The sequence below is a fragment of the Neomonachus schauinslandi genome, chromosome 11, assembly GCF_002201575.2.
Source record: "Neomonachus schauinslandi chromosome 11, ASM220157v2, whole genome shotgun sequence".
Classification (NCBI taxonomy): domain Eukaryota; kingdom Metazoa; phylum Chordata; class Mammalia; order Carnivora; family Phocidae; genus Neomonachus; species Neomonachus schauinslandi.
Window position 1 is genome coordinate 36,548,993 of NC_058413.1, and position 21,091 is coordinate 36,570,083.

Genomic DNA, 21,091 nt, shown 5'->3' on the forward strand with positions numbered 1-21,091 from the left:
ACTCCATTAAGTCGTGGATATGTTTCAAGACCTCTTTCAATTGGCATGAAACACTAGTAGCTAACCTGGTGTATTGACTCTTAGGGCCGGTCGGGGTGGGGAGTGGTCTTTAAAATAACTTTGACTCATTTTTGGTAAGTGATTACTTAAAGACAGCTCTCTGCAAGGCTCTGAGCTGAGTACTTCAAATATACCTTTATCTTAGTTCACTCTCACAGCAAGTGTGTCCGTAGATATTAACCCAGTCTCACTGATAAAACCCTGGCTCGGAAATGTAAAATATCTTGCAGAGTTCACAGAACCACACCCAGGCAGAGCAGTAGGGCTGGGAACCGGTTTCTCAAGTGGAGACCTGGGAATTTTGTCATGGCTATCTTGGTTTCACTTCTTCACCACTTAACTTGTGTGAAACGAGTTTCTGTTTCTTCTGTAAAGAGATACTTATATTTACTTCATAAGGTTGTTGTTAAAGTATGAGGGGACACTTACAGTGCCAGACACATGAGAAATGTTAGCTCATTTCTACCTCCACCCTTATGACAGGAGGAAAATCCTGGGGTGGAGGAAGGAATTGCCCAAAAGTATCTATACAGAATTATCAATGACATTGTTCCCCCTACTCTCTCTTCCACACCAGGTCTCTTCATTTCCATGTGTCCTTTATAAATCAAATTAAGACTTGACTTTAGGTAATATGTGGCTAAGGTACAGGAGAAATTATGTTGGGCTATACTATGTACTATCACTCAATAGTACCTATTTAAATGTCCACTTTCATGGATGTCCCAATTATTTATCACAGGTGTTTCATCTGCTTCTTGTCATGGTGAGGATGCCCTGAAATTATATATAGAACCAAAAACCAGGGTAAGACTTTGACAAGAATTTCACTCCAACTCTACCCTTTTCTTCTACTATTTATCAACACTTTCTGTTGAATAACTTATATATATATTATATAGATATATACACACACACACACACATATATATATAAAGTTAAAATTTTTGTGCTGTATTTTATACCTCAATGGGATAAAATAACACAACTAGATGATAGAAAACCTCAGCATAGGTGTTCAACCTTTTCATGTAAAACTTCTATTTCAAGAAAACTTTAAGAAAAAATTCCTACGGTTACATGCATAAAACGAATGGACTAATGCTGCTGTACTCAGCCCTATAGTGATATTCAGTCATCTTGAAGCCCGACATTTTTAAGCAGGTGTTAGATGGGCTGAAAACCTTGTGGAAAAATGCAATTTGTTGTGTAATCCAGGTTACTTTTAAACCATTTAAATATTTAAACCTTCAAATATGAAATTGACCCAAATTATTGCTCTTATTGTAAAGAATTCAAAAGGATAATTGTATGTGATGACATACTAATCTTATTTCAATGTATAATATGCAAAGAAATGTATACATAATACCTACTGTAAAGTCAATGTAGAAATACCAGCTGCTGGTAAGAAAGAAAAGAGAAAATCCTGTAAAGGATTTGAAAGGTCTACATGAATAATGATTTTAAGCCCCGAATTGAAAACATTTTGGAAAGGGTGAAAGAGGAATACTGAGGGCATAAATGTCACTAGCAGGCGTTTCCAGACTTACAGAATTTCGGAGCCAGAAAGAACTTCTGCAATCATCTAGCCAATCTTCTCATTGTACAGCTGAGCAAAGAGGCTTTGATGCTAAGTCATCTGCTCAGGGTCACAAAGCCACTTATTAGCAATGCCAGGAATAGAATCCAGGTCTTCTTGTTCCTGGTAGAATGCCTGGAAGTTCAAAATTCCAAGGAGTTCAAGGGAAGGGAACAGAACCCAGGAATAAGAGTCTAAGGTGAGAAAGGTTGATTTCTGGCTTTGTCAACTTTTAAATTCAACTTTCTTCTAAGTCTAAAGGAGGGAGATGATACTCCATCTTCCAAGTATAATATAAGAGTCATATAGCAGAGTATTTATTTTGAATACTATCTAAAGAGGCTTATTGTCCTTGGATAATATAAGCCCTGGGTCAAAATATGAAGATAAAAGGATTTTAATTCAGTGGCTAAAAAAATCTATGAATAAATACACCAATTTCACTGTTAGCATGCCAGTACATGTTTTATTTATAGTCTCCATCTGAAGGATAATCTTGAAACATCAGTTATTAATCTCCTTATGATATGACAACCCTGTGTATGAGACTGAGTGCCTTCTGACTTCTTGCTTGTATAGTTTTTCTTTTTTTCTTCATAGTTATAAATTCTTTGATTCTTCTTTTAATATGTATTCTACCAACTAAAGCATACAATGTAAGAAGTATTTGTGAGTTCCTAGCTCAAAGGTTTGTCCCCCACCATAGTCTGCAAATAATTGTTCCACTGTCTTTTTACATATTTGAGGAAAGTCTGAAGCCAATCTGAAATTTCCCAAGATACTCTGACCTTATCTGGTCCTCATGCTTATGGAACTAGTACTGGTCCTGATGACTTTATACTGACTGGTCTTGTCCTAGTAAGAGAATCCTTTAGGTGTACAAATCACAGTCATCCTTCTCTTTTGTCTGTAAAATTGGTTTTGTTACATTTGTTGTATTCTCTTCAGGAAAGCCCACTGTGTGCTACATTATTACTGTCAGATTCCATATCCATCATGTAATCATGTTTCTTCTCCACCTTTCCCCCTCAAAATCGATGGGTTTTCCCCCCATCTCCATGGCATCAGTACAGGTTTGATCCCAAGAAGCTTCTGAGGTAGGCTTCATATTGCATAGCTTTTCCCTTCAACTTATTCTCCAAGAGCCACTCTCCTCTTTCTCTTGTTTAATGATCTTGCCTTTTTGCCTATCTTGTTTGAGCTCTTGCTTTAATTTGAGGGTCTAGAGAAGTTTTATCTAAATTGTTTCTTCAATTGTGTGATCTAATTTTGTTCAAGTGGGTATTAATCTGCACTCCCCACCCCGATTTTTGTAATATTTATACCTCAATCCCACATTAGTTTTTTTTTCATGAAGTGAAGGTGGTTCTATCTGAACTTGCCTGAGAAATTCATGATGCCATCACCCTGCCATCATCCTTTTCTCCTGATAACCTAAGCATTGTTCTTTTTTAAATTTCTAATTGAAGTATAGTTGACATACAATATTATATTAGTTTCACATGTCCAACATATTGATTTGACAACTCTATACATTACTCAATATATACAACACCACAATACCACTATACAATACCACAATAAGTATAGTCATTTGTCACCATACAACATTACTGACTATATTCCCTATGCTGTACTTTTCATCTCCATCTTATTTATTTTATAACTGGAAGTTTACACCTTTGAAACTCCTACATCTATTTCACCAACTACCCAACTCCCACTCCTTCAGCAACCATTAGTTTGTTCTCTGTATTTATGATTATGTTTCTTTTTTTGGTTTGTTCATTTGTTTAGATTCCACATGAGTTAAATCATAGGGTATTTATCTTACTCTGACCTATCATAACACTCTCTAGGTCCATCCATGTTGTTGTAAATGGCAAGATTTCATTCTTTTTATGGCTGAGTAATATTCCATCGTTCCATATGTGCGTATGTATACCACATCTTCTTTACCCATTCATCTATTGATGGACACTTGGGTTGCTTCTATACCTTGGCTATTGTAAATAATGTAGCAATAAACACAGGAATGTGTATATCTTTCCAAATTACTGTTTTCATTTTCTTTGGTTAAATACCCAGTAGTAGAATTACTGGATTATATGGCATTTCTAATTTTAACTTTTGAGGAACCTCCCTACTCTTTTCCACAGTGGTTGCACCAATTTACATTCCCACCAACAGTACATAGGGTTCCCTTTCCTTCACATCCTTGCCAGTGTTTGTTTCTTATCTTTTCGATACTGGCCATTCTGACTAGTATGAGGTGATATCTCATTGTGGTTTTGATTTGCATTTCCCTAATGACTAATGATGCTGAGCATCTTTTTATGTGCTTGTTGGCTAACTGTATGTCTTATTTGGAAAAATGTCTATTCAGGTCTCTGGCCATTTTTAATCAGATTATTTTTGGTGTTTAGTCTCAGTTCTTTATTTATTTTGGATATTAGCCCTTTATCAGATACATTATTTGCAAATATCTTCTTCCATTATGTAGGATGCCTTTTCATTTTATTATTGGTTTCCTCTGCTATGCCAAAGAATTTTATTTTGTAACAGTCCCAATGGTTTATTTTTACTTTCGTTTCCCTTAGCCTTAGGAGACATGTCTAAAAAGATGTTATTAAGTCTGATGGCAAAGAAATTACTGCCAATGTTTTCTTTTAAGAGTTTTATGGCTTCAGGCCTCATATTTAGTTCTTTAATCCATTTTGAGTTTATTTTTGTGTATAAGTTTAAGAAAGTGATCCAGTTTTATTCTTTTGCATGTAGCTGTCCAATTTTCTCAACACCATTTATCAAAGAGACTGACTTTTCACCATTATATATTCTTGCTGCTTTTGTTGTAGATTGACCACTTAAGTGTGGATTCAATTCTGGGCTCTCTATTCTTTTCCACTGACCTATGTCTATTTTTGTGCCAGTACCATACTGTTTTGGTCAATATAGCTTTATGGTATATCTGAAATCTGGGATTGTGATATCTCCAGACTTGTTCCTTCCCAAGATTGCTTTGTGGTTCCATACAAATTTTAGGATTATTTATTCTAGCTTTATGAAAAATACTATTGATATTTTGATAGGGATTGCACTGAATCTGTAGACTGCTCGACTCTGCTTCTTTTAACAGTAAGCCTTCACCCTTTGTTGGCTTATGTAATTCTGCTATTATGTGATTTGGTTTTATTTGAATTTGAAACAAGAGTATGGTTAAAGAGCCAGGATTTATGTCCCAGCCTTGATTTTACTTCTTAGTCTTCAAGTTGATGCTATTGTAATCCATTTGGATGCTTAAGTACCGAAGCTATTTCTTATGAAATTAGAATAAGACACTTTCAGTTGCAAATAATGGAAAGAAAAAAGCGGGGTCACATATAAGTCTGTCTTTTGGGAATGTCCTACAGAATTTTATTTAGGATTTTTAATTTAGCTCCTAAATCCAGGCCCTCCTCTCCCTCTACAAGCTCTTGAAGCTATGCTATTAATGAGTAATAAATGCAACTGGAAAATAAACCAGCCAAAGATTTATGTAAAGAAATCTTCCTGTACTTTATTCATTAAGAGGTGGGGGGTGGGGGTGATAGAGGGGAGTTATATTAACAGTATAGGATTACAAAGATTGTTCATCTCTTATGGCAATTTCAAATTCTCATGACTTTGGAGAGATTTTAGGAGTCAAAGCAGAATATATCAACGTACACTGTTTGGATTAGTAGCATGATTAATTAATGAAACTTTGGTAAGTTTAGTGATTGGTAAGTTCCCTCCCATGGGCTTAAATAAAACAAAAACTAAAAAATTTTGGTTACATACTCTAGTCAAAGACTCAACTAAAATATCTTGCTTATTCCAGGGGCTGGGGACCTATAAAACCTAAAAAGGATTTGGGGTCAGGTTGTTGTTCCTCATAAGTTTGGGGAAAACACTATTTTCTAGAGAACTAATAAAGGAATTCATTCTTGTTTTGCTGGCTGAATGGAGACCTAATCGCCAATCCCTTCCACAAAACTTCCTCAACGACTCTAAACCACAACAAGCTTTTCCTTTGCTAAAACCTTTGCCCTTTGAGTCAGCGCCCCACACGATCATTAATATAGTACAAAGTTTAGAGTTTGAGCTCAGTCAAGTTGGATTGACTGCTTAATTGGTTTTAAATATATCAACAGGTATCCATCTGTAGAGTGTTATAGGACATGTGGCCAGAAAAGAAAACTATGAAATTTGGGGCAAGCCAGTAGAATTCAACTCCCTGCTTAGATATTTATATCCTGCGATATTTAGGGCACATTATTTGCCCTAAAACTTAAAACTTTATCTTTCGAAGCTGTGTTATAAGAATTGTGATGCTGTTTTTAAATTACAGAGTGCTTGGAACATAGGAGGTACTCAGAAAAGGGGGTCACTGGACCTATGTTTGGATGTGTGGAACTAGATGAATATATAAGATAAAAAAATGAGCTTTATGGGGTGATGATCTAAACACTTGGTTTGGCTTTCCTAAATAGGGGCCCCCAGGTCTTTTGGAGGTGTAGCAGCCTTAAAGGCAGGTGAGTGAATTGAATGACTTTTCAACTCTGTTTCCAGAGAGAACTCTGAATTTATCAGGACACCAGCTCCCTAAGAGCTACTAAACAAGTCATTTCTCATGATTCCCATGACCATAAAGCGCAAGATTAAAAAGTTCCATCCCAAAAGATATAAAAAATACAATGCAAGAGCTACAGTAAAGTAATATCAAAGGAAAATGAATAGGCAAGATCAACAAAAGAAGAAATAAAGCACAAGGAAATCAAACATTTTAATAGGCCCATTCTGCAAAGCATAAAGCAAAACCGGGTGATGACAGAATTTTATTTTCATAAGCATTAAACTCACTTTTCCAAACAACTTAATGTAAGGAATAGCCAGCCCAGCAATGCGAACAGAAAGAAGATATCATTTACCAGAGGGCCTCATACTATCATTACCATTTGTTCAGAATAGAGGTCCACCTGTCTCTGACCACTGGAAATAAGCCTGTGAGCCTTGCTTTTCTGGATGATGTCACCACAAAAATGAGCAAGTTCCTGCAGGTGATCATTTCAGGCAAAGAGTAGTTTTAATCAGCAAGTCTGTGTATGGGATAAGGGCTCATGAAAGCTCTCACCCAACCAGCATGAAAAGCACTGCAGGTTCTCGGTGGGAGGACTGACATTGGCTTCTCTGCCCCACTCCCTCTGTGCTCTGCTGTCTCTTCTCAACTACACACCTCACTTCTCACTAACAGCATGATCAATTCAAAACAGGTTTGCCTGCCACTCAGCAGCATCATTAGCTGTAGCATGGATCAGAACAGGAGAAGTCTTTTCAGAAACTACAGGAGACCCACAAGTCAACACCTGGGGGAAAGAGGTGGAGTGGAAGAGAAGAGAGTGAAGGAAGGAAAAGAACAGTTACAATTCCTGCTGCACTCTATTAGCCTCACCTTGCAGGAACAGACAGAACACCTGTCTTCTTTCAAGGTCCACACCTGTCCATTGCGCTTCAGTCCTCCTTCATGGGGGCAGTCGCCAGAGCAGGAGGGCCCAGAGGGACAGAGGCAGTCAAAGCCCCCTGCCAGGTTAATGCAGGCAGAATCATTCCAACAGGTATGAGTTCTTAAGGCACATTCATCAATGTCTGCAATAAAGAAGGCACAGAGTTTAGAATCTAGCCAAGATTGTTATTAGAAAATAGTAATCCTTTACAATAGCACTGATTAACATTCCTGAGCATTTACCTTGTGCCAGGTACTGTGCCAAGCTGTTCACATGCATTATCTCATTTACTCTACAAAGCAGCTCTGTGTAGGAGCATCTTTTCTTATCTCTATTTTGCAAATAATGAGGCTGAGGCTCACAGAAGTGAAATAACATGCCTACTGTCATATAGCTCATTAGTGGCAGGTCTGATACTCGAACCTGCAGCTGTTGGACTCCAATTACTAAATTATCCAGTAGCAGCTCTAAACTAGTTTTAGGATATTCTCAAGAACTATACCATCCAGAGGCCATAAATAGTGCTAATTCATTAACAGTGTAGATACATCCTATGGATATCTGGGTCTTTTAGTAAAGGTGTGAATAGATTAGCCACTGAGTAGGAACAAGTGGGCAATTAGGACAACCCTGAGCCAATTAGACTGCCCATCCTGGTAGGTGTCTTACCTAATCGAATCCCCTTCATCTGAAGGGCCAAAAGCATTTTTGTCCCCCCCGCCGACACACACACACAAAACCATCTGAGAGCTATCGTATGCATGGCATGGATGCTGATGGAAGACACACATATATTTTGCTGTTTTTGAATGACAGCTAAATATGGAAGGAAAGCATAAATCCAGTCAGCCTTCCCTGACATTCAAAGCTTGAGTGACCTTAACAACATCCCAAACACAGAGCTGTCCAGTTCTGGTTTGAGCCTTTTCCCGGTGGGCCATCTATTACCATAAAAGGCAGCCAATTCCATCACTGAATAACTCTTTTAGAAATGTCTTCCTTAAATGGAAATGAAATCTATTTTCCAGTTACTTCTACTTACTGGTCCTAGCTCTGAGACCACTTAAGAAAAGTTTGCTTGATTTTTCTTATCTATGACAGACTTTACACTATGTAAAGATACTACTGGTCATATGTCTGTTGGAGTCTTCTACTCCACTGATTAATCTACTGCCATGTCCTTAAAATATCCTTCAGATGATGATAACACTGATTCCAATACATTTTTACCAAGTCTTCTAGGCACAAGGTTTTTTTGCACACTGGATATTATAAATGTTGATGATGACATGTAAGACACTGTCCTTACAACAGTGATAAGGATGAACACAGGAGTACACAGAGATAACTATTGGTAGGCTTCTGATTGGGGGGGGGGTTAAAGATTTATTTATTTGAGGGGGGCAGGGGCAGAGGGAGAGGAGGAAAGAGTCCTAAGCAGACTCCACACGGAGCATGGAGCCTGACCTAGGGCTCGATTCCACGACCCCAACATCGTGACCCCAGCTGAAACCAAGAGTCAGTGGCTCAACCAACTGCACCACTCAGGTTTAACCCCCTCTAGTAAGTTAGATTAAGAACAGTATAAATTAACTTAATCTACATCCTAAATTTTGAGTTAAATATGTACAAGGTTATAGGCATTTGGTTAAGGGTTATAGCTAAATTAAAGAAAAAAATAACTGTAAGTGGCCTTTTCTCTTAAATACTCAAAGCAATAAAGTGCTTAAAAAGGCATAATATCAATTTTACTGGTAGTACGCTGTGCTTATGTATTGTTTCAAAGTTTTTCAAAGCTTTTCCATGAGTTATGCCATATGATTGCAAGATGGAAATAGTTACTCCAATTTACAAAAGAGGAAACTAAGGTACAGAGATGAATAAGTGGTCAGACATCTAGTACCATGTTGGAGCAAGGGATGTATCCTGGGCCTTCCAACATATGCAGGAGAGTTCTTTTCTGTGCCAACTCAAGGTCTAAAGTCATCTTTCAGAATACTAGAATGTTGTGTGATTTTATCTACTTTCAACTATTTGCCATCTAGATATTGCAACTCATTTTCAAAGATAAGATCTTACATGGATCCTCTTTAGTTGAAATTCTGAGAATATAATGACTCAAAATTCGCTAGAATTTTGAAACTACTGTGACTTAAAAATAATGAGAAAGAAATGACCTATCTTTCCTTGCTGACTGCATTCACTGTTACTGGTATAAAACTTGGTTTCACAGCAGAGGTACAAAGTAGAAAGTGTTACGGAGTTCATACAATATTTTTAGAAGCTAATTTATTCCAAGATTTGTTTTTTGTCTTTGTCCCATCTAATGTAGCCTCAGTAAAGATATTATTATATGGTTTCACTTATTTGTGGAACATAAGGAATAGCATGGAGGACATTAGGAGAAGGAAGGGAAAAATGAAGGGGGGAAATCAGAGGGAGAGGTGAACCATGAGAGGCTATGGACTCTGAGGAACAAACAGGGTTTTAGAGGGGAGGGGGGAGGAGGGGATTGGTTAGCCTGGTGATGGGTATTAAGAAGGGCACGTACTGCATGGAGCACTGGGTGTTATACGAAAACAAAGGATCGTGGATCACCACATCAAAAACTAATCATGTATTGTATGGTGACTAACGTAACATAATAAAATTTAAAAAAGATATTAAATTTTTATTTTAGATTTTATTTATTTATTTATTTGAGAGAGAGAGAATGAGAGACAGAGAGCATGAGAGGGAAGAGGGCAGAGGGAGAAGCAGACCCCCCGCCGAGCAGGGAGCCCGATGCGGGACTTGATCCAGGGACTCCAGGATCATGACCTGAGCCGAAGGCAGTCGCTTAACCAACTGAGCCACCCAGGCGCCCCTAAAAAAGATATTAAATTAATGAAAAATGATTCCTCCCTTGAAAACTGTGGAAATGAACCCAACTTAAATTACCTAGATCACAAGTCAACTATAATCTGACCTCAGTTACATCTTCACTGTTCCTCATCGTGCCCGTGTTGTTCTCAACACATTTGACCATAAGGTGCTCCTACCTAGAAAACTTTCTCATCTCCCCAGTCTTCTTCCTCTAACTCTTCCCACTAAAAGTAGCATTGGATGTGGGAATCAAGTGACCCCTGTTTGAAACCATGCTCTTCCATTTAATTGAGTGCTTACTATGTACAAGGCATTTTACACATGACTGTATGTCTTTGGTCACATTACTTAGCCTCTCTGACACTTATTTATCACCTGTTTAAAACCATACCCAACTAGTTTATGTTATTTATTTATTTATTTATTGAGAAAGAGGGGGAGAGAGAGAGAGAGAGGGAAGGAGAGTGGGGAAGGGGAAGGGGCATGGAGCCTGGAGCCCGGCTCAGTCTCACAACCCTGAGAGCATAACCTGAGCCAAAATCAAGAGTTGGAAGCTTAACCAACTGAATCACCCAGGCACCCCAATTTATGGTCTTTTCAAAATAAAACTGCAGATAACGTAAGAACTCAAATATTTGTTTCTTGACTTAAAGAACATGGATATTTAAGACAAAGTTCAAGCCCTACCTCCTCAATTAAGCATCTCCCAATATTATGCCAATTCATAGTAATCATTCACCTCCTTGAACTCTCATTGCAGTGACAATGTTGGTGGTATATCCTATCTTGGAACAATACTAAAGTGGTATGTTTGCATTATTCTCACTCCTCGGTTTTTGCTAAAGTGATAATTAAAATATTCAGTCTTGGGGCGCCTGGGTGGCTCAGTCGGTTAAGCGACTGCCTTCGGCTCAGGTCATGATCCTGGAGTCCCGGGATCGAGTCCCGCATCGGGCTCCCTGCTCAGCGGGGAGTCTGCTTCTCCCTCTGACCCTCCTCCCTCTCGTGCTCTCTGTCTCTCATTCTCTCTCTCGCAAATAAATGAATAAAATCTTTAAAAAAAAAATAATAAAATATTCAGTCTTACACTTCTCTCATCACATTTACAATCTAGTTTGGATGTCCAGGAGATACAGATAGAAAGTAAACTGATAGATAAACTGATGGCTCATCACACATGTAATCATAAAAAATAAAATTCAGATTTCTCTGAACTCTGTCTTAGCTCAGCTCTTCACACTTGTCCCTGACTATTGCCTTAGCCTCCTATCTGGTCTCCCTGACTCCAGTCACTTCTCACTCTAATCCCATGATTTTTTATTGTGGGCTCAATAGAAACATCTGAGGAGCCTTTAAAAAGTACTGGTGCCCAGGATCACTACCACTAGACTCTGATTTAATTGGTGTAAAGTAGGATCCAGACTTCTGGGCTCTGTTCAGCCAGATGAGAATCACTACTCTAAATACCTTTCACAGGGGAGTGGTGTTCTAAAAAGCAAATTTGTCCATGTCACTCCTCTGCTTACTACCTGTCAGTAGTTCTCTGACATTTATAATGGAAGATTTAAACTCCTGGAATATCATATAAGCCTTGATCTAACATTTCAATTGTTAGCTTTTGTCTCATCCCCTTTTTGTTCAAAAGCAATGGGTTATCCACAAAGAGTTCATGTTGTTTCCTCTGTCTGTGCCTTGGACATGCATTTTCTTATTATGGGAGTGCTCACCCCATCCCTACTCTACTTTTTTTTAGCCTGTATGGAATGGGTTGACATACAAATTAACTAATTAATAAGGTAAGCACTTCCCTTCCTATGCTATCTTCATTCCTGTGCAGTCTTCAAAATCAGGATCAAGCATCACCATTCCTCATTCTGCAAAACAGTCACTATTGACTCTACTTTATCTGCAATGCTATCCTTGCATTTATCTCTTAGGAGTTACGTATTTAATATACCCAACCCCATAGACAGAGAGTGAGCTCATTGAGGGCAAGGACTAAATCTTTTTTCCGTCTTCTCTACTCAGTGCCAAGTACACCAGAATGCACTGTGGCTGTACAATGTATTTATTTAACTTACTTAAATCTAGGAAGTCTATAAACTCATTACTATTATAAAGCCTATTTTACAAAAATTTGGTCTTATGGGTGTTCAGTAAGCATAAGACATAAATGCAACCTTCCCCTTCAGGGAACACATTTTATTGTTGAGTTTTCATCTGGGAAAGCCCATAAGTCTGGTTCAAAGTACAATAAATATAGCAAAATAGTAACCACATTGAAATAGGAAGGCAACCTTCCTTCTTCCCTCCCCACTCCAGTTTCCTGCCAAATGCTTGAGGACAAGGACAAGGAAGGTCCACTAACAAAGCACTTCAGAAATTGTCTGGAAGAGTAATTTCAAGATTCCAACCAGTAGCTACAAAAGGATCTTTAACTTATGGTCTTCTCTAAAATCATCTCTAAATTGGCAATTACTGGCCAACTATAATCTGATTTTTTAACATTTGGTTATTTTTGCATTTACAAAGTTGCAAGCATATTGGCAGTGTTTTCCTCTCATAAATTAAGAAAACCTGAGCATAAAGATGAACACACCTCGTGTGTGCAATGAAAGCAGGGGACTAAATCTGGATTTGCTTTTGCTTCTCCAAAATGAAAGGATTTCACAGTTGAATATAGGACCATATTGCCTACAGAGTTCCATGTAATTGCTTTACTTATGACACAGAAATCTAATTCTGCTTCCATGCAATTTAACAGATTTATGGAAAGCCAGATGTTAGCAATTATGGAAACTGACATCATTCATATTCTTGGTAATACAGACCTGTTTGCTCTGCACAAAGCCAACTTAATCTATTATACATATCCCAAGGCATCCAAAGGGAAGAGGCACCCTATTTACATATTGCAACTGTTGTTCTCTGCTGAGCAAACACAAAGACATTCACCCATGATACTTACCCAAATCATCTGACAGCCTCCAATGACAAAGAGGCAATGAAACAAAAATCAGGCAAAATATTCCACACTCAAATCTATAATCATTAAAGTGTACTTGTTTTTTCTTATTGTAAGTAATGGCTTTCTGTGATTTCCTTGTGTTTCTCCTTGTAAATTCATTATTTAAATGCTCCATGCTCAGATGAGAATTTCCTCAATAAAATTCTATGGCTAAGCTTACATTAGAACTAATTTTCTTGCATTGACATTTTCACAATTTCTGAAAGCTGTTATTATTGTACTCAATTTTGCTTTAAAAAAAAGTCTGGTCATGCCTAGTCAATCTGTTTTGTTCTTTAATTTGAGGTTCTTAGGTTATTTGGGCATGTAAGAAAACACAATTCAGAAATGTTTATATCAGCAGCAATCAAACCAATCCCAGCCTAGCCCCCAAAATTTTCCTACCCTTTGAGAAAAGTGGCTCTGCAGAAATTTTAATAGCACAACAACTGTAATGGTACCTGCCTCAGGAGCTAAAAGTTCTGCAGGTTGATTTCAGAGATCAAGGGAAACATTTTTGTCAGGGGTTTGGTAGCGGTTAGGTCAAAGGAGTGAATTTTTTCATAATCCCATATTCCACTTTCTTGAATAACTTTCATAACACATCTAGTCTTACTTCCAAACTCAAAACAGGTGATGTGTCAGAAAACAAAATTTAACCTGGGGTTTGAATATCCAGCTGTGTGTGTGTTCTGACTTGGAAATCATTACCAGGCATTAGTAGCTTGGGAATGAGAACAGAGCTTGGGGGTTTATTAATGATAGACAAGATAGGGTGCAGATGCCTCTCCCATAGCTAAAGCAGCATTGCTTCTTTCACGGTGGCGCACATCAGCAAAATAAGTGAAAGAAACAAGAAGATAAATCTGAGGTCTGAAGTGGCTTACAAAACACAAGGCTAATGAAATTGTAACCTGCACAGAAAGTTTCAGGTCCAGAATAAGAGAGGTGATAGCCATGTTCTATTGTGTGCTAGTCACACTGTAATTGGATATCATGTTCCTTTTAGAACACAGACTATTAGAGATGGGGTTGACACACACAGGACCCATCAGAAGAGATCCAAAAGCATAATGAGGGACTTAAACTCATCTCAGTTTAATGAAACATGAGGCGTTCAGCCTGAAAAGGTAAAGACTAAAAGAAAAGTGAGCCGTAGCTTGGTCTCTTTGAGATGCCACTATGCATCTCTTACGAAGTTCCAATGTCCTTCCAGTGTCAACTCTTCCTTGTTCCAGCCTCCACCCCTTCTTGAGTCAGGAAGAAACCCTTTCCTATGGTGTTTCTCTTACTGCTCAGTGTGTAATTTTGTTACTCTCCAATGAGTCTTGCCCTTTTCCTTTAATTGAGTAGCCTCTCTCTTTAAGCAAAGGAAAAAGAAAAACAAAACAAAACAGCTTGTTTGGGCTCACCCTTTCCTTACCTATTCCCTAGAGCCAGCTCTTGGTTCCCAGTGTCTACCACTAGCAGGCACCTCCATTTATGCATCTTCATCCTCTCCTAAATGTTTGCAATCTTCCAAGTGACCCTCTCAAAGTCTAAGTCCTGAAGTTTCTCATGACCATTAGTTTACAAACCCATCACCCTTTAATCAGTAACAATTATTTGTTGCAATATTTGCCATTTCAATCTAAGTGTTCTCTTCTTGACCCTTGTGGGATATGATACTGCCCTATTCATCCTCTTACCTCTTCATTCATCCAATCACTAATCACCAGTCATCAATTTACGAACTACACATGTATTTACTGAGCATCTACTCTGTCCTAGACGTAGTGCTAGGGACTGGGGATAAAACAGGCAAAGAATACAGTCCCTACGAGTAAGACCTTGTAGACTTCTCCAATTTTTTAAGTTGTTAACATTTCCCAAGGTTCCATCTCTGGTTGTTGGCTCTCTTTCTCCTCAGTGGAAGAGGTATAACATACCAACCAAAAGCCTGACCTTTGGAATCCAGCAGCTCTGGGTGCCAGTTAATGTGACCAGTTGTCCCAGTTTGCCTAGGACTGAGGGGTTCCCTGAGATAGCTGACCTTCTTCAGTGCTACAACTAGGAAACTTCTAGGCAAATGGGGACAAATGAGTCACCTGCACCCCAGTCCCAGCCCTACAACTATTGTTTGTATGACTCTGGTAAATTTACTTAACATCGCTGAACCTTGATCCTACATTTGAAAAATGTGGATAAATAATAACTCCTGGGACAATCTGGTAATTTCAGTAAGCATGTAGTACAATGCTTATCATGTAGTAATTTCTCAAAAATGATTAGCTGTTATTGTTGTTCTTGATCATAATGTTTCTATATTTTTTCTCTCACAGTGTTCATCTTATCTCATGAATTCCCCTGTCCCATCATTTCAGGATATACTCAAATCCACACCACCAGTCCTGAGCTCTTTTTAAGCTGACACCTTCATCTGTTCACTGAGGATTTCCACTTGAATTCTATCTAAATTTTCACACAAATTCTCATGGATTTGATCAGTACATTATCCAGCCAAACCCAGAAATGCTAACACTCTAAGATCTCTCTGAGCCCTGGTCAGTACATCTGGTGTTAATATTAAGTGACTAACATTAAAAGAATACAGTTTTTCGATACTCCATGGACTTGCCCTGGTCACAGACCACCTTTATAGGCTATACAAATTTAGGTGTTCTACTGCAGATGGAGAAAACAATTCCTTCTAAGTAGGAAAACAAGAGTAGAATAAAAGCAGAATAGCTTTCTAAATCAACCAAGTTGGTTTACTTTCTGCCATGAATAACTCATGCTTCTTTAACTAGTGATTAAATCTGTTTAAAATCAATGTAATTCTGACCAGTAGAGAAAATAAAAAATCTATAAATACTGAAATACTTGCTATCCAAAGAGAATTTTACTGCACAGAGAGGTTATCTAGTATTGATGCCAACACCTTAGATTTATGTTTTTATATATCTGCTTATAGGTAAGAGGGTGGGTTATGGTAGAGCTGCATCTGCATCCCAGAGTAGAACAGTGATGCTTTTACAAGCTCCTAAATGCCTAACACTGAACCATACATGTTCTATTGTCATATTCATTTTATTGTATAACAAAGTTTCACCCTCAACTGAAAAGAATTTCCCTCTTGCACTTTAATTTTATATCTTTGTTATGTTACATCATATGCAGAGCTGTGGATGTACTTTTCTAACTTCCTTATTCATTCAGAAGGAATAGTCTGGTTTTATTTACCTTTGTGTGTCCCACAGCACCTTTACAGTGTCTTTCGCCTGCTATGAATTACATGCACATGTGTTACATTTGAATCTGGTTAAGCTGTGATTTAAAAAAGAACCCTTGTCCTTTGGGGACCTCTGTTTTCTCTTTGGTAAACAATAGGAATTGTATATTTTCTAAGATCTTGTCCATTTCCAGTTGGTATGATTACTTTTTACCTTTGTAGGACTGTTTGTAATTCTAGTGTTAGACTATGCGTGGTAACAGATGGAGAACAGGATAGAGGAGAAGGGAAGAACCCAGCTTCAGGATGACAAAGAGTATTTTTAGAATTAAACAGTTTTTCCTGGACAGTCAATATTTACTGAAACATCTCTTATCTCTCTTAATGAGTGTTCACAAGCAGGTGCCAAATAGAGAAAGTAATGAAGAGAGAAACATGGTTTTTCTATCTGCTTTGAAGCCTTGGAAAATGAAGTCCTTGGTGACAAATACACATGGGGAATCCAGGTGGGGTGAAAACCAAACCTAACCCTCTATTGTGACAAATCATTCTTTCAAACAAGTGTCAGATGAGAAATTATTTCTTCACAGAGAGGTTACAAAGTAATTTCATTTACTACCAGAAACATCCTACAACTTACAGAGAAATCAAAGGTCAAAAAAACATTGTCACTGGTACAATTCTAAAACCAGGTCTCACTCTAAACAACAAGACGGTCCGATTATAGACCCTAAGAATTCAGAGACCTTCTGTGCCTATTATTTATTGTCTCCTTCAATCACTCTTTATTTTGGCCCCTAACTTCTAGGAAGTTGTCAAAGCTCTTCCCAAAACTCTTCCTCAGTAGAAGGAGAGTTGGGACAATGACGAAGGATAACAATTTGGACAATTGTGCCAAGAAGGGCAGTATCTACTGAAAGAACTAGCAAGCTATAAATAAATCTTAACGTCATCTCGTGGTGTCTTTTCTTGGATGATCTCTTGTCTTGGATCTTCTCCCTCTCTTCATATTTCTTCTCCTTGTCAACTTAAGTAGTAAAAATAGACTTGTGGCTATCTTCTATTTTGAAGGGATATTCTCTGGAAAGATCTAGAAGGCATTTGTGGAGTCAAGGGAAAATGAAGCAAGGAATAAGAGATTTCAGCCCACTCTGCTCTAGGCTTTTAGGAGACAAGTTCTGTTTATTTTGAATTTTTTTTTCTTTTTGTGTTTTTTACCCTAGAGAGGAGAGGTAAAACTATAAAGACCAAAACTAAGTTGGTTTCCAAAGAAAAGCAAAGGAGGCCACTGACAAAGATTCTCTCTGAGCAAACTCCAGTCTGGCTCCTCTGAGCCCTCCTCTTGACGAGGACTCCACCTTGGCCTATAAACACTGCAGACGCTCAGCACAAATGATTTTGTGTACCCCACCCCACCACATTAAAACATTTGAACAAACACCAGCATAGCTTCTACACGCAAGAGCACATCCCTAACATCAAGGCTCAAGCCCCCATAAGTGCGTGCATGGGAAGGCTCAAGGCTGCCAAAAAAACTTCCTGCTTGTTTCAGCCAACACCTGTGTATATGGCTCCTGTGTCCCAGTCTCTTCAGAACAGCAGGGGCCTGACTCCAGCAAGGGCTGGCTAACCATCTACCTAGTAATGCAGCTTACATACTCCTCTCCATTTCTCCCATTTGGACCATTATAAAAGCATCTTACTGTTTTCTCTGCCTACATCTCTTCAAAGAGAAGCCAGGTGAACAATCTGATCATACCACTCTAATCTCAAGGATTTTTTAGCAGGAAAACGACACAGGTGGAGTTGCTGCAAGGTCATATATGTAGGGATTTGCACAAAATTAAACTTTTGTGCAATTAAATCTGTATTTTACGTATATGTGTCCCCATACTGACTGCTTTAGTAAGTCATTTCACAACTTCTCGGCTGAGAAATTGGTACTCACCATGTGGCAGAGAAAAGACCTCTCTGTTCTTCATTTTCTCCTGTAAAATGGGGAATCACACCCAACTGGAAGGGTTGGAGCAAGATGTTAGCACACAGTAGCTGTATGATAAGGGTCATGATCAATCACCAGCTACCTGTGATGGCCTCACTTTTCTCAGAAGAGACGTTCTAAGTGAAAGGAATAAGAGGAGCAAAACCGCACAGGTGTGGAAAATCACAACGACCTATGTTTGAAAGAGGGTTTAAAAGTATGTGAGAGGGGCGCCTGGGTGGCTCAGTTGGTTAAGCGACTGCCTTTGGCTCAGGTCATGATCCTGGAGTCCCTGGACTGAGTCCCGCATTGGGCTCCCTGCTTGGCGGGGAGTCTGCTTCTCCCTCTGACCCTCCCCCCTCTCATGTGCTCTCTCTCATTCTCTCTCTCAAATAAATAAATAAAATCTTTAAAAATAAATAAAAATAAATAAAAAATAAAAGTATGTGAGAAATATTACTGTATTTAGAGCTAAATAATATATTTATATGGCAATGTATACAGATAAATACTTATGTTAACAACATCGAGACACTGATATTATGAAGTAAGAGTCACAACTTTAGTGCCTTAGCTTAGAACACAAGACCCTTTATAATCTGGTTTCCACCTCTATTTCCCAGGCTCCTTTCTTGTTGTTCCCCACCTACAATACTGTCATATGATAGCAAATACTTTATCCACCCTGGAAATTTCACCATCACTTGGACACATTTAGATCTCTTTCATGACTCTGCTCCAATCAGACTGCTACTCCTGCCTGGAATGCTTATCATGATATCTATTTTTCCCAGATAAAAAATTCCTTCTTATCCTATAGACCCAGTGAAAAAAATTGTATTTTCTGTGAAAGACTCCTATGTACATTGCCATCCCCACATGCCCCGACCTGAGAAAGAATTAGTAATTTTTTCCTTAGAGTCTGATTTTTATTTACTTATATATCTAATCACAGCTCAACCTCCCCCCAAACCCTACCCCTTCCTCTTTCCCCATTCCAGATTGGAAGGATATTCCTCCTTGTGTGTCTAAGACTTAGCACATGGACTAGCACAGACCCCCTCAACAAATGCTCACTGAACAAGTGAATGGTGATTTTTTTGTTGACAGTGCTTTGTTTGGTTTGAGTACAATCATTTAAAATTCCCTGCTCATAAACCCAGAGGTAAATATTTCACAGCAACATGAGTAACCTCAGACTAAAACAAACAATTCAGTATTTATTTCAAAGAAGTTGTAGATGCCAATCTCTGAGTTGCTGCATAGACATGATCTTTTGGCTCTAAGACATTCAAGCCAGAAGTTTCTGTAATGAAACAATTGCTTCCACTGAACTTCAAGAGGTAGGAAGCTGGCACCTACATGTAATTCAATACCAGAAAGTGCTCAGAAACTAAGAAAGGCAGGTGAACATCCCCTGAGATCAAATTGTGGATCCCCAGGTGAAAAACATCAATAAGTTAAATCAGGTGGTGACTGGAAACACCAAGGCTGGATTCTGGTATTTCAATGGTGGTTTTTACATTGTTGGGGTCAGGTCTGAGACCCCAGTGAACACTGTGGTTCCATTTCCTCCAAACATGCATGTAACACACATATACACAAACCTGCATTGAGTTTCAGGGCATTCACGCAGCCCTCTGAAGGCTTTCAACGAAACCTCCCAGGCAATGTGGTGCTCAAACATGAGTGGGCATCAGAATCACCTAAATGGGGCTCATTATAAAACAGATCACCAGCCGAATCCCCAGACTTGCTGACTTGCTAGGTCTGGGGTGGGGTAGAGTGTTTTCATTTCCAATGACTTCCCAGGTGATGCTGACACTGGCTGATCATACTTCTAGAACCAATGCCCTGAGCTACACGGAATTGAGTTCACAGACAGTAATGTTAGGAAACTCTTTTTTAGGAATACCACACTCATTTTGTTGTCACCCAGTTGGGACTGTCAACTGTTTAGGAAGGAAGTAACAAGAACAACAAGGACAATGACAAACCAAGTCATTTCAAACTTAATAAAGAAGATTTTGCATGTTACAAGCTTCAAGATCCTGTGCAGGAGGAAATCAAAGTGCCTCTATTGTTACCTGATCTTTCCAAAAAAGGCCAAGTGTGCAATGACAGGGAGGATTTAAAGGAAACCATAACTGCACAGCAAAGCACCTTTCAGGGAAACACATCAGCCTTTTTCCCAACTGCTACTCCTCCTTTGAGCCCAGGCACTGCTCCACTCAACCCTCCCATCCAGGCCATCCTCACAGCTCCCATCCCTGCTTGTTTCCTTTTCTCAGAACTCCCACTGGGCCTGTTCACACAATGCAAAATTGTCCCCCAGGGCCTCTGAAACCCTGCATCATTCCTCTTCACATCCCCAGAGCCTAAGTAAGCACCTGGCATCTAAGTACTGCTTTTGAGTTGCTGTGCCCCAGACAGCACATTACCGAGTCTTCATTTACCACACTGTAAAGGAAAGCAATCTTCTACATTATTAATAAAAAACTAGAAGTTAGGTGAGCAATATGAAGAGGAGACAAAAAATCCATTCCAAAGAGAAATATGTTTATCAAAAATATAAAGACTGGGACCATTTAGCTTAGGGACAAACCAGCAACACCCCAATAAGCCTTTAGGAGATCACTCAATTAGAGGACAGGAGAGTTGAATGATTTGCATTTTTAATGACCACAGTAGAAAAGAAAGTCATAGACACAAAGTCACATTCTTTACAACAAAATTCAATAACAGTATAAAAATTACAGGTACTTAAAGGACAAGTAGTGTGCTCAATAACCTTTTGTTGTAGAACTTGAAAAACACCCTCCTTTGAGGAGCTCATTATTGAATGATACTGAATAAATGAGAT

At 38.7% G+C, this 21,091-nt stretch overlaps 1 protein-coding gene across 3 annotated transcripts in view; it reads right to left on the bottom strand.

Moving 5' to 3' along the window:
- NELL1 (neural EGFL like 1) overlaps positions 1-21,091 on the bottom strand; it is an 805,269-nt gene that overhangs the window by 11,208 nt on the left and 772,970 nt on the right. For all 3 annotated transcript variants that reach the window (XM_021685858.1, XM_021685859.1, XM_021685857.1), the window contains one exon: positions 7,113-7,306. In XM_021685858.1, coding sequence (XP_021541533.1) covers positions 7,113-7,306 — 194 coding nt within the window. The remainder of the gene's footprint in view (positions 1-7,112; positions 7,307-21,091) is intronic.